The sequence below is a fragment of the Dendrobates tinctorius genome, unplaced genomic scaffold, assembly GCF_039654945.1.
Source record: "Dendrobates tinctorius isolate UK_male_01 unplaced genomic scaffold, ASM3965494v1 ptg000060l, whole genome shotgun sequence".
In the NCBI taxonomy this organism is placed as follows: domain Eukaryota; kingdom Metazoa; phylum Chordata; class Amphibia; order Anura; family Dendrobatidae; genus Dendrobates; species Dendrobates tinctorius.
In genome coordinates this window covers 82,408,555-82,431,606 of record NW_027361728.1, presented here as the reverse complement: position 1 = coordinate 82,431,606, position 23,052 = coordinate 82,408,555, and the positions used below count along the sequence as shown (strand labels likewise).

General features: G+C 45.5%; 1 protein-coding gene across 2 annotated transcripts in view; it reads left to right on the top strand.

The window, feature by feature from the left end:
* ATR (ATR checkpoint kinase) overlaps window positions 1–23,052 on the top strand; it is a 247,690-nt gene that overhangs the window by 108,699 nt on the left and 115,939 nt on the right. Inside the window, exons 25-28 of one of the 2 annotated variants that reach the window (XM_073579101.1) lie at window positions 7,747–7,867; window positions 10,704–10,841; window positions 13,749–13,953; window positions 21,688–21,866. In XM_073579101.1, the coding sequence (XP_073435202.1) occupies window positions 7,747–7,867; window positions 10,704–10,841; window positions 13,749–13,953; window positions 21,688–21,866 (643 nt within the window). Of the gene's footprint in view, window positions 1–7,746; window positions 7,868–10,703; window positions 10,842–13,748; window positions 13,954–21,684; window positions 21,867–23,052 lie in introns of both variants that reach the window. The other variant, XM_073579100.1, reaches the window with a different exon arrangement.

The following is a 23,052-nucleotide window of genomic DNA, read 5'->3' as shown; positions in this document are numbered from 1 at the left end:
GGAATCTCTCCATTCAGTTATATCAGCCATGGAGCAAGAGGAATACTTGGCCTCTATCGACGTCCAGGATGCCTACCTACACGTCCCCATTTTTCCTCCGCATCAGAGGTTTCTACGTTTCGCCATCAATGGTCGACATTTCCAATTTGTAGCACTGCCCTTTGGGCTAGCCACCGCCCCCAGAGTGTTCACAAAGGTAATGGCGGTTGTCATGGCCATCTTACACTCTCGGGGCATAGTCGTCTTGCCATACTTAGACGACCTCTTGGTGAAGGGCCCCTCATTTCGGGCATGCGAGGAGAACGTCAGCATCATGCTGGATACCCTCTCCCGCTTAGGGTGGTTGGTCAACAGGAAAAAATCATCCCTTGTCCCAGCCCAGAGGATTTCTTTTTTAGGGATGATTTTCGACACCTCCCGAGAGTTGGTAATTCTCCCTCAGGACAAGGCTCTAGCGCTCCGGCAAGGAGTCCGGAAGCTTCTACAACCAGTCCCTCACACCATTCGGTTTGGGATGAGGGTACTAGGGAAGATGGTAGCGGTAATGGAAGCGACTCCGTTTGCCTAATTTCATCTTTGCCCCCTGTAGCACGCCCTTTTGTCATCTTGGGACAAGAACCCGTTCACGCTCGATCGTCAGTGCCGGTTGTCCTCTCAGGTCAGACAGTCACTACAGTGGTGGACGATCAGTTCCTCCCTCCTTCAGGGAAAACCTTTCCCCCCAGACCAGTGGCTGGTAGTCACAACCAACGTGAGCCTCCTCGGCTGGGGAGCAGTTTTTCGCCACCACACGACTCAGGGGCAATGGTCGCAACAGAAGGCACGCCTCCCGATCAACTTGTCGGAAATACGAGCGGTCCGGCTGGCGCTGCAACATTTTCAGCACCTTCTAGCAGGACGTCCCGTCCGGATTCAATCGGACAACGCCACGGCGATGGCTTACGTAAATCATCAAGGGGGCACTCACAGCATGGCAACCAGGGCTGTGGAGTCGGAGTCGGTGCTCTTTTTGGTGGAGTTGGAGTCGGTATAAAATGGACCGACTCCGACTCCTAAAATATATAATAAATTGGGTACAGTAGTTCAATGCAGAATGTGGTGAATATTTTTTCATAGGAATTTGGGAATGTTATGAAAGGTCCTATAAATGGCTGTTCTATTCCTGATCTAAGGCTACATTCACACACAGCATTTTTGCTGCGTTTTTTGTGGATACGTTTTTCAGCTGCAAAAGCAGATCAGATTTTTAAAAAACCGCATCACCTGAAAGGTTTTTGAGCTTGTTGCATTAGGTCCAGGTCTAGCAAACAGGTATGAAGAGTACATTTCAAAATAGTGAATTTTGTGGATCTGATGGCCTCCAGGGTGATCGCCAAGGTGCCCGGGTTCGTCGCTCGGTCTCTGGACCCGCGAGCGATCGTTGGTTCTGCCATGGAACCAGTTTCGCCTTCCATACTTGTTCCCCCCGCTGCCGCTACTTCCGAGGGTCATCAAAAAGATCAAAACAGAAGGGGTTCCAGCGATTCTGCTGGCCCCAGACTGGCCCCTTCGGGCATGGTACGCAGATCTAGTACAACTGCACGCCGACGTCCCATGGCGACTGCCAGAGCTCCCAGACCTACTGGCCCAGGGCCCGATCTTCCACCCGAACCCTGTGTTTGACGGCATGGCCGTTGAATCTTGGATTCTGACCCAGGCGAGGTTTGAGCGTGAGGTGGTCGCTACAATGGTTAGCGCCCGGAAGCCTACCTCGGCGAAAATTTACCATCACACCTGGAAGGTCTTCTTTGGTTGGTGTCGAGATTGCGGTTTTTCTCCACTGACTTTTTCTATCCCCAACATCTTGGCTTTTCTCCAGTCGGCTTAGACTCAGGGTTGGTCCCGAGCTCCCTTAGGAGACAGATATCGGCTTTGTCCATCCTCTTCCAGCGGAAAATCGCTACCAGTATGCAGGGGAGGACTTTCATCCAGGGAGTCTCCCACTTGATACCTCCCTATAGGGCGCCCCTGGACGCCTGGGACCTTAACCTGGTCCTGAGTGTGCTTCAGGAAGCTCCATTCGAACCTCTTCAAGACATTCCCTTGTCGTACCTTTCCTGGAAGGTGATATTCCTTGTAGCCATAACTTCCATTATGCGAGTCTCGGAGTTGGCGGCCCTATCCTGACGACCACCGTTTCTTACCTTCTACAAGGATAAGGTGGTTCTCAGACCAGCTCCCCCCTTTCTGCCGAAGGTCGTTTCCTCATTCCACATTAATGAGGATATTGTCTTGCCCTCGCTTTGTCCAGCGCCAGTACACCGTGTGGAAAAGGTTCTTCACACATTGGACCTGGTGAGAGTGCTCAGGAGGTACGTATCGCGGATGGCGCCCTTTCACCAGATGGACACGCTGTTCGTGCTACCCGAGGGGCGCAGGAAGGGACTCGCAGCCTCGAAATCGACCATAGCCAGGTGGATCCGTCTAACTATTCAGGAAGCCTACCGCACCAGGGGTGTGCCGGTTCCAGCAGGGATCAGAGCACACTCTACTCGGGAAGTGGGCGCCTCTTGGGCGCTTCGGCACCAGGTTTCAGCGGAGCAGGTGTGCAAAGCAGCAACCTGCTCCAGCCTGCACACATTTACTAAACATTACAATGTCCATACTCAGGCTTCGTGAGATGCGAGCCTGGGTAGAGAGATTCTCCAAGCAGCGGTGGCGCACCTTTAGACATGAGGTGCATGTAGCTTGGATCGGTGAGTCAACTTCCCACCCAGGGACTGCTTTAGGATGTCCCACAGTACCTGTGTCCCCCAATGAGACGAAGGAGAAATATTTTTATATTGTCATTATTTACATTTTATAAATTGCAAAAAGGAAAATGGGCTGATGCAAAAGTCTGCGCACCCCTGAAACTTTTTATGCTCAAATAACCTTGACCGTGGTTTTAGATTTTAATTAGCCTGTTAGGGTTATGGCTTATTCACCATCATTGTTAGGAAAGGTCAGGTGATGCAAATTTTCTCAGCTTCCTCTAACCTTGCGCCAAACATGGAATTTTGTGAGAACTCACCGTAAAATCCTTTTCTCCGAGACCTTCATTGGGGGGCACAGGTACTGTGAGGGCTGACACTAAGTGAACAAAAAAAGATTAGCTCCTCCGCCGCCGCATACACCCTCGCCCCGATTGCGGGCAGAAACCAGTTTAGGGCAACAGCAGTAAGAGAACACAAAACAAATCAGCCTTAATGCAGATAACAATATGTCTGGAAAGGGACCACCCTAACATCAACAAAAATGCATATTAATTAAATAAACAAGAGCCAACTGGCTATCAGGGTGGGTGCTGTGTCCCCCAATGAGCATCTCGGAGAAAAGGATTTTACGGTGAGTTCTCACAAAAAATCCATGGTTTTTTTTTCCTAAAATACAAAGGAACTTTAAGGCTATGTACCCACGTTGCAGAGATGCTTTGGAAATTTCTGCAGCATTTCCGCAACTCCCGCCGCGGGAAAAATGCATGAAATTCGCATGCGTTTTTCCGCGAAAACAAGCGTTTTTCACGCGATTTTCGCGTGCGGAATTCAAGCGCATTCCAAGCGATTTGAAGCATCGCTTGGAATGTGATTGACAGGTTGGTCACACTCATCAAACATAGTGTTTGACAAGTGTGACCAACTTTTTACTATTGAGGCTGGTCCTCTTTTTCCATCCTTGTGCACCTTATTATCACCCTTTTGTACTATATACTATATGTAATTAATAATTCCTCGACAATCGTTACACCGATGCCTCTACCTTGTGCCAGTCATTACCAGGGCTGTGGAGTCGGTAAGCCACAGTTGCGACTCCGACTCCGACTCCTGGATTTTATCAGGCTCCGACTCCGGCTACGACTCCGACTCCTTCATAAATGGCCAATTCATAACAACAAATTTACTGTTGTAAAATATTAAACATCGTGCTTATTCAGTTTCTCACCATCATATAAGTAATCAGACCACTTAGAGCAAAAAATACATTTATTAGAATACAATTAGAATATAGCAAATAACTTTTATAAACTTTTCTAAACTGTAAGTAAATACGCAATAAACACTTTTATGCAGTTAATAAGAAGAAATCTATAAATTTGTCCTCAGAAAAAGTATTGCCTCTGTCAGATCCTCCTTCATGGATGCCCTCAAATCTGATCTAATTATTTTGAGAGCAGAGAACAACCTCTCTACACTAATACACTAACTTGTGTTGGTGGCAAAGCAGTAACCACTCGGGCAACATCTCTGACAATGTCAGGAAACAGAGGAATCGCTTGTTGCACTGTTATTTTTGATGAACGGTCAAATTTCTCAATTTCTTTTAGTGCACATGAAAAATTCTGCTGAAATGTACTGGCTGTGTTCCTTGATGGGGATGACTCTTCTTCTATGCGGGAACACTTTGCACGGTCCTTGTGATCCAAATATTTTTCGAAATTAAATTCTTCATCAGTTGATGATGAGGGTGAAGATGTGGCAGGACGACCAAATTCTTCTTGTTCCTCCTGACTGTTTTGCAACCCTTTCATCCTTACTGCTATTTCAAACAGAGCTTCTTTTCCTTTACTTAGCTGTTGATCATCTAGAAGAATCCGATGCATTGGGTCTACATAAACAGCTGCCAAAAGAATGTTATTTTGTAATAGTAGCTCCTCAATCCGTTTCATTGATGTAGCAATGCCACTTGCAATTAACCCTCCTCTTTGGGACAGGCGAAACATCAGGTTCTTCCACTCCTTTAAGAAAATACCTGGAGTTAAGTCCTCTGCTTGTAATTTTTTAGTCACTGTAAATGGGTGCTCTAGCAATTTTTCCAGCTCAGTCACCTGATTCCACTGACTTTCATTTAGCGTCAGTTGAGGGTTAGCCATGTTTACAAGAAAGGTTTTCAGTTCAACCAAGCGCTGAATCATTAAGTAAGTACTGCCCCATCGTGTGGCTTGATCAATAATTGCCCCTTTTCCAGCACGTCTCTTCAAAATTGAGTCAACTTTAGGGGTTCTGGCAACAGTAGCCAATTTTCTCACCTTGCCAATCAGTGCAGCAGCATGTCCTTCTTGCAGACTGTCTCTTATAGCCAGCTGTAGCGTATGCACAACACAGCGCATGTGATGAATGAAAGAACATATTGACACAGTTTCAACAAGATCATCTAAACTATCATGTTGCTGTTCATCTGAAGCAACTTCAGTTTGCTCCTCAGTTACAATACTGTGTTCCTCTATTTCAAACATTTCTGTGTCTGTGGACCCTGAATGTTCTTCTAGCTGCTGGTCACCATCATTACTCTCATTCATTAGCTTAATATTACTTATCATATTTGAAGCATTGTCAGTTACGACAGAAAGAACTTGCTCTTTTTTAAGTTCATAGTCTTGCAGAACCTTTTCCACCAAGACCTGGAGAAACTCACTGGTGTGATGAGCTTTGGTGTCTTTTACTGCCAATGTCTTGGTAACTATTTCATTTTTGTCACAAACAAATCGGACATTGATGGCAAAATAGTTCACTCTGTGACGTGTGCAGGCATCCATTTTAAGAAACATATAGCGTCCCTTGAGAGTTTTTTTAAGTTCTTCCTTTTGTTTAAAAGCTTCTTCGATTACTAATTTTCTAATACTCTCTCTCTCCATAGAAACACCAAGCTTGCGGGCCATTTCCCCATTCAGACACATAAAAGCTGATCGTGAAAATAATGAAATGGGTACACTATCCTTTACAACAAGCTCTATGATCTGTTTTTTAAATGTATCTACTGTCATTGTCACAGTAACTTTGTCACTGACAAAATATCTTGCAACTGATGGCTGCAAAGTTCTCTGCTCCTTTCTTTGGCTGGAAGAGCTGGGCACTGGTTCATTGGTTTAGATGCAGTCTTTCTCATCCACTGCTTTCAGTACTTCTGGATGAAAGCGCTGTAAATGTCTCTTTAGATTAGAAGCTCTGGTAGGAGCATTTTTATCTTTGCCTGAATATGCACTCATCTTGGCTTCACAGCATTTGTTTTCGTCTGGATCATTTGTCATACACTGACAGACATAATGTTTTCTATCTTGAGTGATGGTGAAATGTTCAAATACAGCTGATTTAATGTGATGCTTCTTTGACATTCTCAGGTTTTTAATTCTGCATTCACAATCCAAATGACAATTGTTTTTCCTAAAAACAATTGTACAAAATTATTGCCAGGTCATACAACTGATATAGTGGTCAGTAATACTGTTATTATTCCTCATGTACTCACAGTTAACTGATGCAAAGTTTGTTGAAAGGATAATACTTCTTACAGTCTTCCTCTTCTGAGTAGCAGGCAGCTGTGAGATGCTTGGAAGACGCACACCTAGTATGATCTAGTCTAGAGGAGGAGCTTTACTACTAAGAATTTGCAACACATTTTCACTTTCAGTTTCATACATTGTAAGTAGGGGGGTTGGGGCAGCATGAGGTTAACCAAGTATAAGATTAGATAAGGGCAGTGGAGAACAGTGACACACAAGAAGTAAGAAATGTCTCTATCTCCAGCAGAACTGCTTATCACTGTTGTTCATAGTTTGATAGAACATATATATTTGAGTAACATTTATAATATTCATATGAAAGTTCAATTCTGAAATATTAATACATTTTTTTTAAAGCTGTAGTCGGAGTCGGTACATTTCTACCGACTCCGACTCCAACCAAAACTAACTCCGACTCCATGACTCCGACTCCACAGCCCTGGTCATTAGACTGGCTACCCATCCACTCCAGAATCCAGTACAAACTTATTACACTCACCCACAAAGCTCTCCATGGCTCAGCACCACCCTACAATCTCCTCCCTTGTTTCAGTATACCACCCTACCCGCGCCCTCCGTTCTGCTGATGACTTGAGGTTAGCATCCTCAATAATCAGAACCTCATACTCCCGTCTCCAAGAATGTACACGTGTTGCGCCAATTCTTTGGAATGCACTTCCCAGGTCAATACGATTAGTCCCCAATCCCCACAATTTTAAACGTGCCCTGAAATGCATTTATTCAGACTGGCCTACCGCCTCAACAAATTAACCTAATCTATCCCTATGTGGCACAGCCAAAAGTTTTACCATAAGCAGGTTCCCCGCATCATGTTCCCACATGCTTTATGCATCCATTAGCCCTCTGTGTCTGTACTGTTACACACTTAACATTATGGCTGGTCCATACAATCAGGGAAATTGTTACCACCCACCTTTCGTGTCTACCTCTTTCCTCATAGATTGTAAGCTTGCGAGCAGGACCCTCATTCCTCTTGGTATCTGTTATGATCTATGTGATTATTGTTATGCTGTAATGTCTATTGTCTGTACAAGTCCCCTCTGAAATGTAAAGTGCTGCGGAATATGTCGGCGCTATAGAAATAAAATTTATTATTATTATTATTATTATTATTATTATTAATAATAAAATTATACCTTTTTTAACCATGAAACTCCCTTTGTCTGTTCACCATTAGTGTGGTGTGTATGATCCACATGTTCTGCAAAGCTGGTGACTTTGTAAGTGATATGCCACGCTTGTCTTCTACCAGTGCATTTATAGCCAATCAGGTGATCTTTTTTGCAGAGCTGACAGGATGGGTTCTTCGAGGCTTTGATTTCTTAGCTTGTTCTCCAACTGCATTTCTTACACACCTAAATGTCCTCTAGAGATTTATACTAATGCACATAATGTCATTAAATGTGTTTGTTTTCGCTTTTTGACAACAGGTACAAAAGTTCTAGGAAGGCAGTAAACTGGACAAGCATAAAGAAGCCTATATACCTCAGTAGGCTGGGAAATAATTTTGCTGACTGGTCTGCATGTTGGGCTGGCTACTTGATCACCAAGGTAATATTATATTCTGAATGGTAAGATGTTGTCCATAATAATACTGGTAGACTCAAAATTTCTAAATAGAAAGCCTTATGACTGCATGAGCGTCAAGATGGTGTTTGATGCTATCAATGTGAAACATATAGTTTCTTAATTATATTTTCAAATGACTCTTGGATCCAATACCACTTTATTAAAGAGTAATCGCCTATTTAAGTAATATTTGCTAAAAAAAAAATAGTGCACAGGAAAATAAACAACTTTGTAATATATCTCATTAGAGAAATCTTCTTTCCCTGCCAGGACTGATCTTTCATTCTCATAATTCTCAATTCTGGGGTAAAATGAAGATTATTACACTAGTGAGATAGGAGTCGGTGCTGATAAGATTCTATAGAGGAGCTCTGAATCTAGCTCCTCCCCCCTCTACATAGAATCTAATCAGCACCAACCGTCATTTCCTATCTCACTAATATAATACAGATTTTACCAGAGAATTGCGAATTTTGAGAACGAATAATCAGTCCTGACAGAGAGGGAAGCAGATTTCTCTGATTAAGATAATATTACAAAGTTTCTTATTTTCAGTGTACTATTGATTTATTAAATAAAAATTAAAATGACGATTACGCTTTAAGCTTTTTTTCAACATACCATATTTTTCGGACTATAAGACGCACTGGACTATAAGGGTGTGTGCACACGCTGCGGATTCTGCTGCTGAATTTTCCACGCGAATTTGTCTAAATCCGCAGGTAAAACCGCAGGTCAAAAGACCTGCGGTTTATCTGCAGATTTTCTGCAGTTTAGCTTGCGGGTTTCCCCTGCGGTTTGACACCTGCCATGGAGCAGGTGCCAATCCGCAGTGGAATCCACACAAAGAATTGACTTGCTGCGGATTTGAAACCGCCGCAAATCCGCGAGGAAAATTCCGCACCGTGTGCACTGCGGATTTCATTTTCTATTGATTATAATGGTACTGTAAGCTGCGGATTCGCAGGACCAAATCCACTGGATCCATAGCAGAATCCGCAGCATGTGCACACACCGCTGCAGATTTTTTCTGCAGAAAAATCTGCATCGCCTGGCAGAAACCGCATGCAGTTTTCCCTACAGATTCCTATACTTTGTCCAGCGGAATTTATGCAGATTCTATTGCGGTTTGGCAAGTGCGGATGAGAGAGAGAGATTTTTGTATGTTCGTTCTTCCCGGAACGAAACCTGCAGCTGCGATTCCGCAAAAAAGAAGTGACATGCTGCGGAAAATAAACCACAGCAAATCTGCGCGGAAATTTCCGCAGCATGTGCACAGCGGATTTGGTTTTCCATAGGTTTACATGGTACTGTAAGCCGCATGGAAAACGGCTGCGGATCCGCAGGACCAAAACTACTGCGGATCCGCACCATAAACCGCAACGTGTGCACACACCCTAACACACACTCAGGTTTTAGAGGTGGAAAATAGGGAAAAAAAATATTTGAAACAAAAAATGTGGTAAAATATTTATTAACTTAACATACTATTATATGGGGTGTTATTATATATAATAGTATGTTATTATGTTGGAAGCTGCGGGTAGAAGATGGTGCTGCTGGACCAGTTTGGTGTCTGTAAAGTACTATATGAAGACGCTGGAGGGTGAGTATAAGTATGGGAGCAGAGGGCTTATTTAAAGCACCATTCCAGTACTGAAAAATAACACTGGAGTGCTGCTTTAAGATCCCATGGGAGAACTATAACTCAAGCATGTCCTGCAGATCCTATAGCATGCTGGGAGTTATAGTTCACCACAGGAGTGGCAGAATGCTTTTTATGTGTTGTAATTACTAAACTTTTAATTAATTCTTACTTGAACAGGCTATGCTCACATCAGTGCATGTCCTGCAGCCAACCAGCCACGCTACAAAACCGAAAGTTTCTCTATAGCTTACAGGACCCTGTGGTGAGGTAATGAAGGGCTGGAGCATCACATGACCGCACAGAGCCCTCCCTCTTATTACCTCACTACATGTCCTATAAGAAGGAGCTACATTGTTTCTAGTGCGGTGTCTGCAGGACCTGTGGTGACATAAAGAAGAGGGAGGGCTCTGTGCTGTCATGTGATTCTCCAGCCTGCCCTCTTCATTACCTCACCACAGGTCCTATAATGATGGGAGCACTCAGCATCAGCACAGCCCGCGCTGGGCTGTCAGGTATGCGACTGCGGCGATCTCTCCTGTGGCACCCTGCTCCTGCTGTCTCATTCTACACCGGATACACAATCTCCCCAGCCGCTGAGGAAACCATGTGGGTCCACTGCTTAAGTGAAGGAATATTCATTTGCTGCTCCTCGCTCACTGCTCAGCTGACAGGTGGGCGGGGAAGCGGCTAATGAATATTCCTTCACTTTAAGCATCAGGACCACATGGTTTCCCCAGCGGTGAAATTTTCCTGCCTCCTGCGACTTTGATCCTATTTCGCCGCTGCCCCCTCCCCCACGTTACATTTGGGCCATAAGACGCACCCCACACTTTCCTCCCAAATTTGAAGTAAAAAAAGTGCGTCTTATGGTCCAAAAAGTACGGTACATTGAAAGGAGAGATAAAATTCCCAATAATACCTCCTCGCTCCCGAATTTTGTTGCCTGCAGTGACGATGTTGTATACCTTGGATGATCGGGCGAGAAAGGAAAGACCTGCGTATATCTGGGGGAAACAACTTGGTTAAACAGACAAAGATTCACCGCTCCACTCTTAACACTTTCTGGGGATTATTTCAAATACTTCAGATTTCCTAAACTCAACTACTAATATTGAGTGGGTTCTGTGTGTTTAGGCTATAGCTAAAGTTTGTACTATGTGTGTTCTACAGGTCAGGCATGAATTTGCAAGAAAGGTCTTTAATTGCTGTAGCATAATGATGAAGCATGATTTCAAAGTCACCATTTATCTCCTACCACACATCCTAGTCTATGTTATGCTAGGATGCAGCAAAGAAGACCAGGAAGAGGTAAGGGATCGGGAACATGTCTTCAGACTCATGATGCTTTTACCTTGGGCAGTGGGAAATACAACTGGCTCCTTAATTACAAAGAGCAGTGTTTTCTGCTAAAACACTTTGCTTCACCAGTCTTCACCAGCGCATATTCTCCTATCCGATTTTCTCATCGTACAGTTTAACCCCTTCACCTCTGGGCTATTTGTTTCCATTTTTGTTTTTTCCTGCTCTTCTCCAAGAGCCATACCTTTGTTATTTTTCCATTCACTAAGCCGTACGAGGCTTTGTTTTTTTACGGGACGAGTTCTACTTTTGAATGACACCATTCATTTTATCACGTGATGCACTGGAAAGTGATAGAAAGTTCCAAGGACATTGAAATCGCAAAAAAGGACAATTTCACAATTTTCTTTTTTTTTTATTATTTTTTTTTTACCATGTTCACTATACTGTAAAAATGACCTGTGAGTATGATTCTCCAGGTCGGTATGATTATGCCAATGCCAAACATGTATAGTTCTTTTTTTTTTTTCTTTATTTTAATGCTGTAAAAAAAAACAACAAAACACTCCTTTGCTTGTGTTGCCATTTTCCGAGACCCATAACACTTTCAATTCTTTGGATATGGGGCTTTGTGAGGATTTATTTTTTGCGCCCTGAGCTGACTTTTTTTTTATTGATGCAGTAAGAAGGGATCAAAAACATTGTATTTTATTGCAATGTCACGGTGGCCAAATAAACGTACGGTAATTCTGTCCTTTTGAGGTTTTTTTTCGTTATGCCATTTATTGATCAGCTAAATGTATTTTATATTTTGATAGATTGAAACTTTTACGCAGCAATATCAAATGGGTGTATTTTTTTATTTTGGTTTTATTTTTAATGGGACAAAAGGGATGGTGAATTGGTGATTTTGAACTTTTGTAATTTTACTTTAACATTTTTAAAAACTTTTTTTGTTTTTAGTTTCTGCTGTATTTAATAGTTCCCTCAGGAGACTTGAAGCTACTATAGTGTGATCGATTGTGCTATACATAGCAGAGCATCATCATTGCTACAGTGGGGAAAAAAAGTATTTAGTCAGTCAGCAATAGTGCAAGTTCCACCACTTAAAAAGATGAGAGGCGTCTGTAATTTACATCATAGGTAGACCTCAACTATGGGAGACAAACTGAGAAAAAAAAATCCAGAAAATCACATTGTCTGTTTTTTTTTCATTTTATTTGCATATTATGGTGGAAAATAAGTATTTGGTCAGAAACAAAATTTCATCTCAATACTTTGTGATATATCCTTTGTTGGCAATGACAGAGGTCAAACGTTTTCTGTAAGTCTTCACAAGGTTGCCACACACTGTTGTTGGTATGTTGGCCCATTCCTCCATGCAGATATCCTCTAGAGCAGTGATGTTTTTGGCTTTTTGCTTGGCAACACGGACTTTCAACTCCCTCCAAAGGTTTTCTATAGGGTTGAGATCTGGAGACTGGCTAGGCCACTCCAGGACCTTGAAATGCTTCTTATGAAGCCACTCCTTCGTTGCCCTGGCGGTGTGCTTTGGATCATTGTCATGTTGAAAGACCCAGCCACGTTTCATCTTCAATGCCCTTGCTGATGGAAGGAGGTTTGCACTCAAAATCTCACGATACATGGCCCCATTCATTCTTTCATGTACCCGGATCAGTCGTCCTGGCCCCTTTGCAGTGAAACAGCCCCAAAGCATGATGTTTCCACCACCATGCTTTACAGTAGGTATGGTGTTTGATGGATGCAACTCAGTATTCTTTTTCCTCCAAACACGACAAGTTGTGTTTCTACCAAACAGTTCCAGTTTGGTTTCATCAGACCATAGGACATTCTCCCAAAACTCCTCTGGATCATCCAAATGCTCTCTAGCAAACTTCAGACGGGCCCGGACATGTACAGGCTTAAGCAGTGGGACATGTCTGGCACTGCAGGATCTGAGTCCATGGTGGCGTAGTGTGTTACTTATGGTAGGCCTTGTTACATTGGTCCCAGCTCTCTGCAGTTCATTCACTGGGTCCCCCCGCGTGGTTCTGGGATTTTTGTTCACCGTTCTTGTGATCATTCTGACCCCACGGGGTGGGATTTTGCGTGGAGCACCAGATCGAGGGAGATTATCAGTGGTCTTGTATGTCTTCCATTTTCTAATTATTGCTCCCACAGTTGATTTCTTCACTCCAAGCTGGTTGGCTATTGCAGATTCAGTCTTCCCAGCCTGGTGCAGGGTTACAATTTTGTTTCTGGTGTTCTTTGACAGCTCTTTGGTCTTCACCATAGTGGAGTTTGGAGTCAGACTGTTTGAGGGTGTGCACAGGTGTCTTTTTATACTGATAACAAGTTTAAACAGGTGCCATTACTACAAGTAATGAGTGGAGGAAAGAGGAGACTCTTAAAGAAGAAGTTACAGGTCTGTGAGAGCCAGAAATCTTGATTGCTTGTTTCTGACCAAATACTTATTTTCCACCATAATATGCAAATAAAATGAAAAAAAAACAGACAATGTGATTTTCTGGATTTTTTTTTCTCAGTTTGTCTCCCATAGTTGAGGTCTACCTATGATGTAAATTACAGACGCCTCTCATCTTTTTAAGTGGTGGAACTTGCACTATTGCTGACTGACTAAATACTTTTTTTCCCCACTGTATGTATAGTAAAAATCACAATCTCCTATGAACGCCATCTACAGGCTGACTTTCACAGGACAATCGACATGACAAGAATGGAGGACTTCAGCAGACCTCCAGCTGTCATGGCAACCCATCGGCGTCCCTCGTTCCTTACTTTTTTATATCCATGCCGAAAACAAAAACAATGTTGAAAGGAAGTGGTCAGGTGTGCACGAATATAAGATATAATTTGATCCATATATGAATGTAATAATTCACCCATTCGTCTTAGGTTCATGCTGAAATAACGGCAGTTTTAAAGCACGATGATCCAAGGGTTCGACGTCTACAAGACAATGCCTCTGATCTTAGCCAGCTCAGTACCCAAACCGTCTTCTCAATGCTCGATCATCTTACTCAGTGGGCAAGGGAGAAACTTCAAGCAATTCATGCTGAGAAAAGCAACGTCAAAAGTGCTGGTCGTGGAGAAATAAAGGGTTAGTTATATTTGTAGGGCCTTTACCAAATTATTACTACATTGTGGTGTAAGAAAAAAATATAGATGCTGAGAACAGGATGATTATTCATCCTCTATAGTATGGTGCAATTTTTCAATAACCTTGCAACAGCGCACATACGTAATTGTACAGTAAGGAAAGAATAGCCAAATGCTTACCATGAGAGCTGGGAAGTATTTTTTGTTTTTTTGGTAGATGGAACAAAAGTATTTTGCGGCATAGCAGAAGTTGTAATGGCTTAAAAAACCTTGGTTATGTAACATGTTAGAATTTCTGATTGGTTAAGTCTGAGACCCCCACCAACAATGAGACAGAAGGGCTCGGTTAAGTACAGTGCCCTTTTATTTCTGAACAGCCTTCCTTGGTTTTCGTTGCAACTTGCCTTGAATCTACACTACATAAAAACTAGCTTGACAAGAACCTCCTACAAAAATGGAGTAAGGGACTGGCCCCAGTTTTGCCTGAGTTCTCCTTCAATCAATCAAAGAATGTTTTCGGTTAGATCCTAAAAAGAAAGAGCAAATGGGTTGGTCTGCACTGCCGTGAAAGAATGGAAGATGCCAGTCCAGTAGCATGGGGTTTATTCGTCAACGCGTTTCAAAGTATACAGCTTCATCATGACAGACACGCTCTTGATTGTTCTGATGAAGTAGTTATACAGTTTGAAACTCTCTGAGGAGTAAATTGCATACCACTGGATTGGCATCTTCCATTTTTTTATGGCAGCGCAGAACAACCCATTTGCTCTTTTTTTTTTTAAGGTATTTAGCTGTTAGTGGGTCTGCTTATTACAGGACCTCGCTGTTATCAGTGAGCTCTTTAGAAAGAGCCATTCTGTCCCAAATATTAGTAAAAGCAGACAGCATGGCGAGGGGCTGGAGTTTATAGACCTGTGGTAATGGCACTGAACTCACTACAAAAGTACAAGACGGGCCTGGATGATTTTCTTGATAAATATTATATTACAGGTTATAGGTGCTAAATCCTGTGTTGGGATGTTGATCCAAGGAACTAGTCTTGATTGTAGTATGTGGAGTCAGGAGAAATTTTTCCCCTAGTATGTGTCAATTAACATCTGCTTCATGGGAATTACTCTGTCGCCTCATTGGGGGACACAGAACCATGGGTGTTATGCTGCTGTCCACTAGGAGGCGACACTATGCATAATCTGACAAAGATTAACTATGGCTCCTCCTCTGCAGTATACATCCCTGGACGGCGTCAGCCTTCTCCAGTTTTTGCCTAGTGTCGCATAGGAGGCACACCTAAAGATTTTTTCCCTTTTTTATTTTTTTCCGTTTTTTTACTGACGGACTACAGATGAAGAAAAGTGGGTCTCCTGCGAGACCCCTGGCATGGCTCCTTCCTCGACCCCTATTATAGGGTGTCCGGTTGAGGTGGCTATTCCCCATGTCGCTCCTTCCCCAGTCCCTCGGGTACTGGTTCGAAGTCGAAACCCCCCTCCTTCCCCAATTCCCTTGGGTTCTGGGTTGAGGTCGAGGCAAGGATGAAGCCCCCTGATGGTGACAGCAGCACCCTCCCTAATCCCCCTCTGGGGGCATTAGGTTGAGACCCCTCAGGTAGGGCCTGTACAAGGCAGCATTCTGCGACTCTAAAGCCAGGGACCTCCAGCCCAGCTGCGGGCTCTTGTAGGGGACGGGGGAGAGTGCACGCAGGCATAGCACACACAGACACAGGGCTCCTGTGCCCCTGTCTCTGTGGCAGCGCCAGCTCCATAGCGCTTCAGGGGGACCCCTCACAGGGCCCCGCTCCTGTTACTAGACCCACCGCTATCCTGCCTTTAGATCCGGGGGGGGGGGGGTCTGGTTCAGATCCGACCCCCTCCCGGACATCTGCACCGGCCTGGAGCCCTTCTGGGCATCAGACTTCAAATTTAGACCGCGGCTTTGGCCTAGCTGAAGCCGCCGCCCCCCGGCCCGCCCCCCGGATGACAAATATGACACCTTACAGTGTCATAGAAGAGGTGGATCGAGACAGAAAGGGCGCGTTTTTACATAGCTCTGCGCGCCCTTTTCAGCTCTCCGCCCCCCTTCCTCTTCCTCCTCGTCCTCTCAGCGGCCATTTCTGGGTCAGAATTGCTGCAGGAGAATGCATTGTGACATCAGCAGCACGTCAGCCAGTCTCCGGGGGGCACAGGAATGTGAATCTACGGCGCTGGACCTAGGGGCACACTGGTGGGGTAAGATCACAGCTGGGTTTTCTTACTCGGCTGTGAATCCATATTCCCTATAAGGCTCCCATATAGGTTTCCTCTGCATAGCCAGCCCTTCTGCACTTGGTGCACTATGCCGGGCTCAAGGTACAAGAGCACCAGGCAGGACTGCTTTTATGCATTCTGCACAGCCTGTAAAACCACTCTCCCAGTGGCAGCACGTACCCGCACTGCCGGGATTGTATCCAAAATACTGGGTCAGAACCCCAAGAGGCTCCTACCAATGCTTCAGCGTCTGCTACCACGCCGGAATGGGCTACTCAAATGTCGCAGTCTATGACGCAGTCCATAGATAACCTGACCTCCACATTACTCCAGGCTCTGCAGGGACATGTCTTGGCTATGAGCGTTACCAAGCAAAGGGACAGCTCCACTCAGGGACAGGCCGTTTCTGGCTCTCCCAGACGTAAGCAGACCCACAGGTCGCGTTCATCTGCGTCATCCCATACCACACGGTCATCCCCCTCTAGGGAGAGACACCGTAATTCCAGGTCACCTAGACCATCCAGTACTAGGGACAGATAACGCAGATCTCCACAGCGATCCCCGACCACAGGAGACCTCCGCCCCAGTTCACCCACCAGGGAACGCCTCAGCGATACGCAGGATTCGGAAGGCATCTGTGACTCCGACTCAGACAACGAAACGGAGAGGTCTCTGGTCCCCGGTACCCCTAGCAATGCAGCGCAGTTGAGGACATTATCTCTTCCATCCATCGGGTGCTGGACATTTCTGATCCACCCCCGGAAGCCCCAGAACACCAGATTTGCTTTGAAGGTGCTCTGAAACCGCCTAAGGTTTTCTATAATCACCCGGAATTTCAGGCGATACTTACTAAGCAGTTTTCGCAGCCCGAGAAGAAATTCACCAATCGCAAATATTTGGAGGCAAGGTACCCTTTCCCACAGAAGGACACCAAAGAGTGGACAGATCTGCCCGAAGTGAGCCGTCCAGTCTCTAGGCTAGCAGCACAGACCCTCCTGTCACTTCCAGATAGCTCAACCCTTAGAGACACAACAGACCGGCAGGTAGAACGCATGGCTCGTTCAATTTTCGAAGCGGCAGGGGCCTCCCTGGCTCCCGCGTTCGCTTCAGTCTCTCGGCCAAAGCCATTCTGGCTTGGGCCAAAAATTTGCAGGATGGCCTCTGAGCTGTCGGACCAAGCGGTTCAAATGGCAGTGGTAGCAGATTACATGCTTCATGCAGCTCTGGATTCCGCAAGAGGTGTAGCGGGAATAGCATCAAACGCCATCACAATTTGGCGTATCCTTTGGCTACGGGAATGGAAAGCGGACACGGCCTCGAAAAAGTCCCTCACATACCTCCCGTACCTCGTGGGCGACTTTTCGGTGAAAAGTTGGACACAATGATATCCAATGCCACTGGGGGGGAAGAGTACCTCTCTCCCTCAACTAAAACCTAAACGCACGTTCAAATGGCGTAACCAAACACGATTCCGATCCTTTCGGAATTCTTCAGGCTGCTCCGTCTCGCGTCCAGCACAAAATCGTAACTGCTCTCCAAGCAGGGACAACCCACGGGCGGCGCAGAGGCCGGAAAGGACCTGGCAGCCGAAAGCAGGCCAGGCAAAGCCCAAAGGAGGAAAACCTCAGACTTTCTCCTCATCATGACTCACGAACTCCGGAAGACACCCCACCCGTAGGCGGACGACTTTTACTCTTTCAGCAAGTCTGGCTGCCTATTACAGAAGACAGGTGGGTCAGGGAAATAGTGTCTTCCGGATACAAGATTGAGTTAACTTCCAGCCCACCGAACCGGTTCTTCCTCTCTGTTCCCCCAAAGCCACCAGACAAGGCTCGTGCTTTCCGCCACGCGGTTTCCTTCCTCCTTCAAACAGGAGCCATAGTACCGGTTCCCGCAACCGAGCGCTTCCGAGGGTTCTACTCCAATCTATTTGTAGTCTCCAAAAAAGGAGGCGGGGTACGGCCCATACTGGACCTGAAACAACTCAACAAATATGTACGGGTTCGTCATTTCCGCATGGAGTCCCTTCGGTCCATCATTGCGTCCATGGAGCAGGGAGAATTTCTCGCCTCCATAGACATACAGGATGCATACCTGCACATACCGATTGCTCCCGCCCATCAGAGATTTCTCAGGTTCGCTATCGACCAGGATCACTACCAGTTCGTGGCTCTCCCGTTCGGACTCGCCACGGCTCCCAGGACGTTTACAAAAATCATGGCAGCCACCATGGACATTCTACACTCCAGAGGCATAGTAGTCGTTCCATACCTGGGCGACCTTCTTATCAAGGCTCCCACCTTCAAGGACTGTGAGGTCAGCGTTTCAATCACAATCAACACTCTGAGTCACCTGGGCTGGTTAGTCAAGATGCAAAAGTCATCGACTACCCCGAGTCAGTCTCTGACATTCCTGGGGATGCTATTCGACACCTCCAGGGGTCTGGTGCTCCTTCCCAGGGACAAGGCACTGGCTCTCCGTCTGGGAGTTCGCATACTCCTCCGCAATACCCACCGATCTCTCCGGTTTGCCATGAGAGTCCTCGGCAGGATGGCAACAGCAATGGAGGCGGTACCATTTGCCCAGTTTCACCTCAGACCCCTTCAACTAGCCATCCTCAAGTCCTGGGACAGGAATCCTTTCTCCCTCGACAGGGAGTTCCGGCTAACATCGAAAACCAGAAGGTCCCTGCACTGGTGGCTCAAGCCAACCTCGCTTGCAAGGGGAAAATCCTTTCTCTCAGGTCAATGGAAGGTTCTGACCACCGACGCAAGCCTGACAGGTTGGGGTGCGGTGCACCTACATCACAGGGCACAAGGCAAGTGGTCAACACTGGAAGCGACCATGTCCATCAACGTCCTGGAGATTCGGGCCATCTTCTGGCACTGAGAGCCTTTCATCACTTGCTGGCAGCCTTTCATATCAGAATACAGTCGGACAATGCCACGGCAGTGGCATATGTGAATCACCAAGGCGGAACCCGCAGTACCCAGGTGATGAGGGAAGTGGCACATATCCTCCACTGGGCGGAAGACACAAGGTCGGTACTCTCTGCGGTCCACATTCCGGGTGTGGACAACTGGGAAGCCGACTTCCTCAGCAGACAAGGAATGGACTCAGGGGAGTGGTCTCTCCATCCCGAAATTTTTCACCAGATCTGCAGTCGCTGGGGGACCCCGGACGTGGACCTAATGGCATCCCATCTCAATGCCAAGGTCTCCAACTTCATGGCCAGGACACGCGATCCGCGGTCGCTGGGAGCAGATGCCCTGGTTCAGGACTGGACCCAGTTCCAGCTTCTGTACATTTTTCCACCCCTCCCTGTGATCTTCAGAGTCGTGAGGAAGATCAAATAAGAGGGAGTTCCAACCATCCTGATCACGCCAGACTGGCCCAGACGTACTTGGTACGCCGATATCGTACAACTTACAGCAGACGCCCCCTGGCGTCTCCCCGACCATCCCGATCTTCTGTCACAAGGCCCGTTCTACCACCAGAACTCAGGGGCTCTCAATTTGACGGCGTGGCCCTTGAGACCTGGGTTCTAACCCAGGCAGGGCTCTCACCGGACGTCATTAAGACCATGATCAGGGCACGGAAGCCAGCCTCCGCCAATATTTATTACCGTACTGGAGAGCTTTCTTTACCTAGTGCGAATCTCACGGCCAGATTCCACTCCCTTTATTCCCTCCCAAAGGTACTTTACTTGGTTTTCTTCAATCGGGCCTGGACGCCAGGCTATCCCTAGGCTCGCTTAAGAGCCAGGTGTCAGCGCTCTCAGTGCTTTTCCAGAGGCGCATTGCTAACAAGCCGCAAGTAAGGACTTTTCTCCAAGGAGTTTCCCGATTAGTACCCCCCTACAAACGTCCACTGGAAACGTGGGACCTCAACCTTGTCCTGACTTCATTGCAGGCACCACCTTTCGAACCCCTTAAGGAAGTCCCACTCCGCATTCTATCACAGAAGGTGGGTTTTTTTGGTGGCAATCACCTCGCTACGCAGGGTGTCTGAATTGTCAGCACTCTCCTGTAGATGGCCCTTCCTAGCCTTTCACCAGGACAAGGTGGTTCTCCGTATAGTCCCATCCTTCCTTCCGAAGGTTGTGCCCAACTTCCACCTCAATGAGGAAATTTCACTGCCATCCCTTTGCCCGTTTCCGGTTCATAGAGTGGAGAAAGCTCTGCATACCCTTGACCTCGTCAGGGCATTGCGTATATACGTGTCTGGGACTGCGCCCTTCCGGAAGTCTGATTCCCTTTTCCTTCTTCCGGAAGGCGTTCGCAAGGGTCTGCCGGCTTCCAAAGCTACCCTTGCCAGGTGGATCAAGTCCACCATACAAGAGGCTTACCGCCTTAACAATTCTCCTCTTCCGGCCGGTATCACGGCACACTCTATGCGGGCGGTAGGGGCCTCCTGGGCTATTCGGCACCAGGCTTCGGCACAATAGATGTGTAAGGCGGCCACTTGGACTAGCCTACACACGTTTACGTAACACTACAGAGTTCATACCCAGTCCTCAGCGGACGCGAGCCTGGGTAGACGGTTCTGCAGGTGGCGGTGCCCCAAGTTTAGGGACCTGTCAGCACAATATTCATCCATTGCTTCCCACCCATGGACTGCTTTGGGACGTCCCATGGTTCTGTGTCCCCCAATGAGGCGACAGAGTAAAGGAGATTTTTGTGTACTCACCGTAAAATCTCTTTCTCTTAGCCTCTAATTGAGGGACACAGCTCCCACCCTGTTGCCCTTACGGGCCGTTGTTATGGTTGAGTTCTCATATTGTTCTTTGAGCTCGTACATAGTGGCCTTCTTACAGGCATGGTTATGTTGTTTCTGTTATGTTCCTCCTAATGCTTTTGCACAAAACTGGAGAAGGCTGACGCCGTCCTGGGGTGTATACTGCAGAGGAGGAGCCATAGTTAATCTTTTTCAGATTATGCATAGTGTCGCCTCCTAGTGGACAGCAACATAACACCCATGGTTCTGTGTCCCCCAATTAGAGGCTAAGGGAAAGAGATTTTACGGTGAGTACACAGAAATCTCCTTTTTGACTTCCTCTGGTCAGCATGTTAGGTTATAGGCTAAATTCAATTGACTTTTGTATAACTTCAGCCTTAAAACTATAAATGGAAGGCCTAAATTCACTGATTAAGAGCTGTGTCTCAATACTTTTGTTTATGTAGTGTATTTCATCCTTACAAGTATAGTCTACATAGCAGTGATGCGGTTCAGATTTGACATAGTCAGTATTTCCAGATACTCTATGTAGGCCCGCTCAGAGCAAGGTTGTGAAACTTGCATAATAGCAATATTCCATTCCAAACTGAAAAATTGTTCTGAGTGATTTAGGAGATAAATTTTATTTTTATGCCTAGGTTTTTTCTTTGTTCTTTATCATTTCTCTCTCAAATTGTTAAAAAAAAGATTTACTTTATGTAACTTTTGATTTTTTGTGCTCGTTTGAAAATTGTTTGATTTTACTATCCCATTAGCAGCATTTCACGAAGAGTACGGAGAGTATCAAAATGTGACCAGATTTCTAGAGCTTATACCGCAGGATACTCTGGCTGTGGCTTCGTTTCGCTCTAAAGCTTATACCAGGGCTGTCATGCACTTTGAGTCATTTATCATGGAAAAAAAGCAAGAAATTCAAGAGCACTTGGGTTTTTTGCAGGTGAGCAGGTATTTGTATTGATAATAGAGACTTCTCTTCCTATTAATGCTTATTCCATCAGATTATTCTCGGGAATCTTGAATGTCTTTGCTTGCAATGCTGCCAGCTTTATCAACAGTTAATGGAAAGTCCGAAGCGTAATTTCACCTTTTGAATACAATTTTCTCTTCTATTAATAGATGCAACCTATGTACATTACATTGCTTATCTTTCACCAATGTTGAGTTATAGCCGATATTGTAGTCCAAAGTTTCCTTCACAGTTCTGAGGGTTGCTATCAAACATCATTAAGTAGCTTGTCCTTAGACACTTCCCTAACAACTCAGCTTTTTATACTACTTTAGATTAATATGCAATTTCTGGGGTTTAGAATATGCTTACTATGATGCAAATCCTGAAAAGCTGGAAAATGTTCTGATATGAAGGGTGCAGAATTATAAATGCAGCTCTGGTTTATGGTCCAGTACAGTGTAAGTAATGCAATATATTGCAACAATCGAATCCTTGTAAAAAAATAAAGATTGTCTGTAGCTGTGAGCACTATCGCTGAGCTCAGAAGCTTGTCCTGTCTATATCACTGAGAGAGATTGGCTGCAGCGGCGGTGTGCACTGTCTATGTGATGACACCTCTGCAGCCAATACACAGAGATTGGAGCCGTTACGGTGAGCCAGTGCTGAACCTAAAGAGGATGAGTACGTTCTGTATTTGTATTTTTTTTTTTTTTCTACTAATATGCAATAATTTGGTGACTACTTTTTTATTAGTGGAAAATCCCTTTTATTTAGGCTGAACCTATGAGAGAAGTTCTCATAACTTGGAAACTAATTAATTGACTTTTCACTGTGACCTTGTTACCTTAGGGCAGGGTTTCCCAACTCCAGTCCTCAAGGCCCACCAAGAGATCATGTGTTCAGGATTTCCTTTGTATTGCACAGGTGAAGCAATTATCACCTGAGCAATACTAAGGAAATCCTGAAAACATGATCCCTTAGCGGGACCCACTCTGTTCATCTGCTCATTTTATCAGGGCTGTGGAGTCGGTAAGCCACAGTTGCGACTCCGACTCCTGGATTTTATCAGGCTCCGACTCCGACTCCTTCATAAATGGCCAATTCATAACAACAAATTTACTGTTGTAAAATATTTAACATCGTGCTTATTCAGTTTCTCACCATCATATAACTA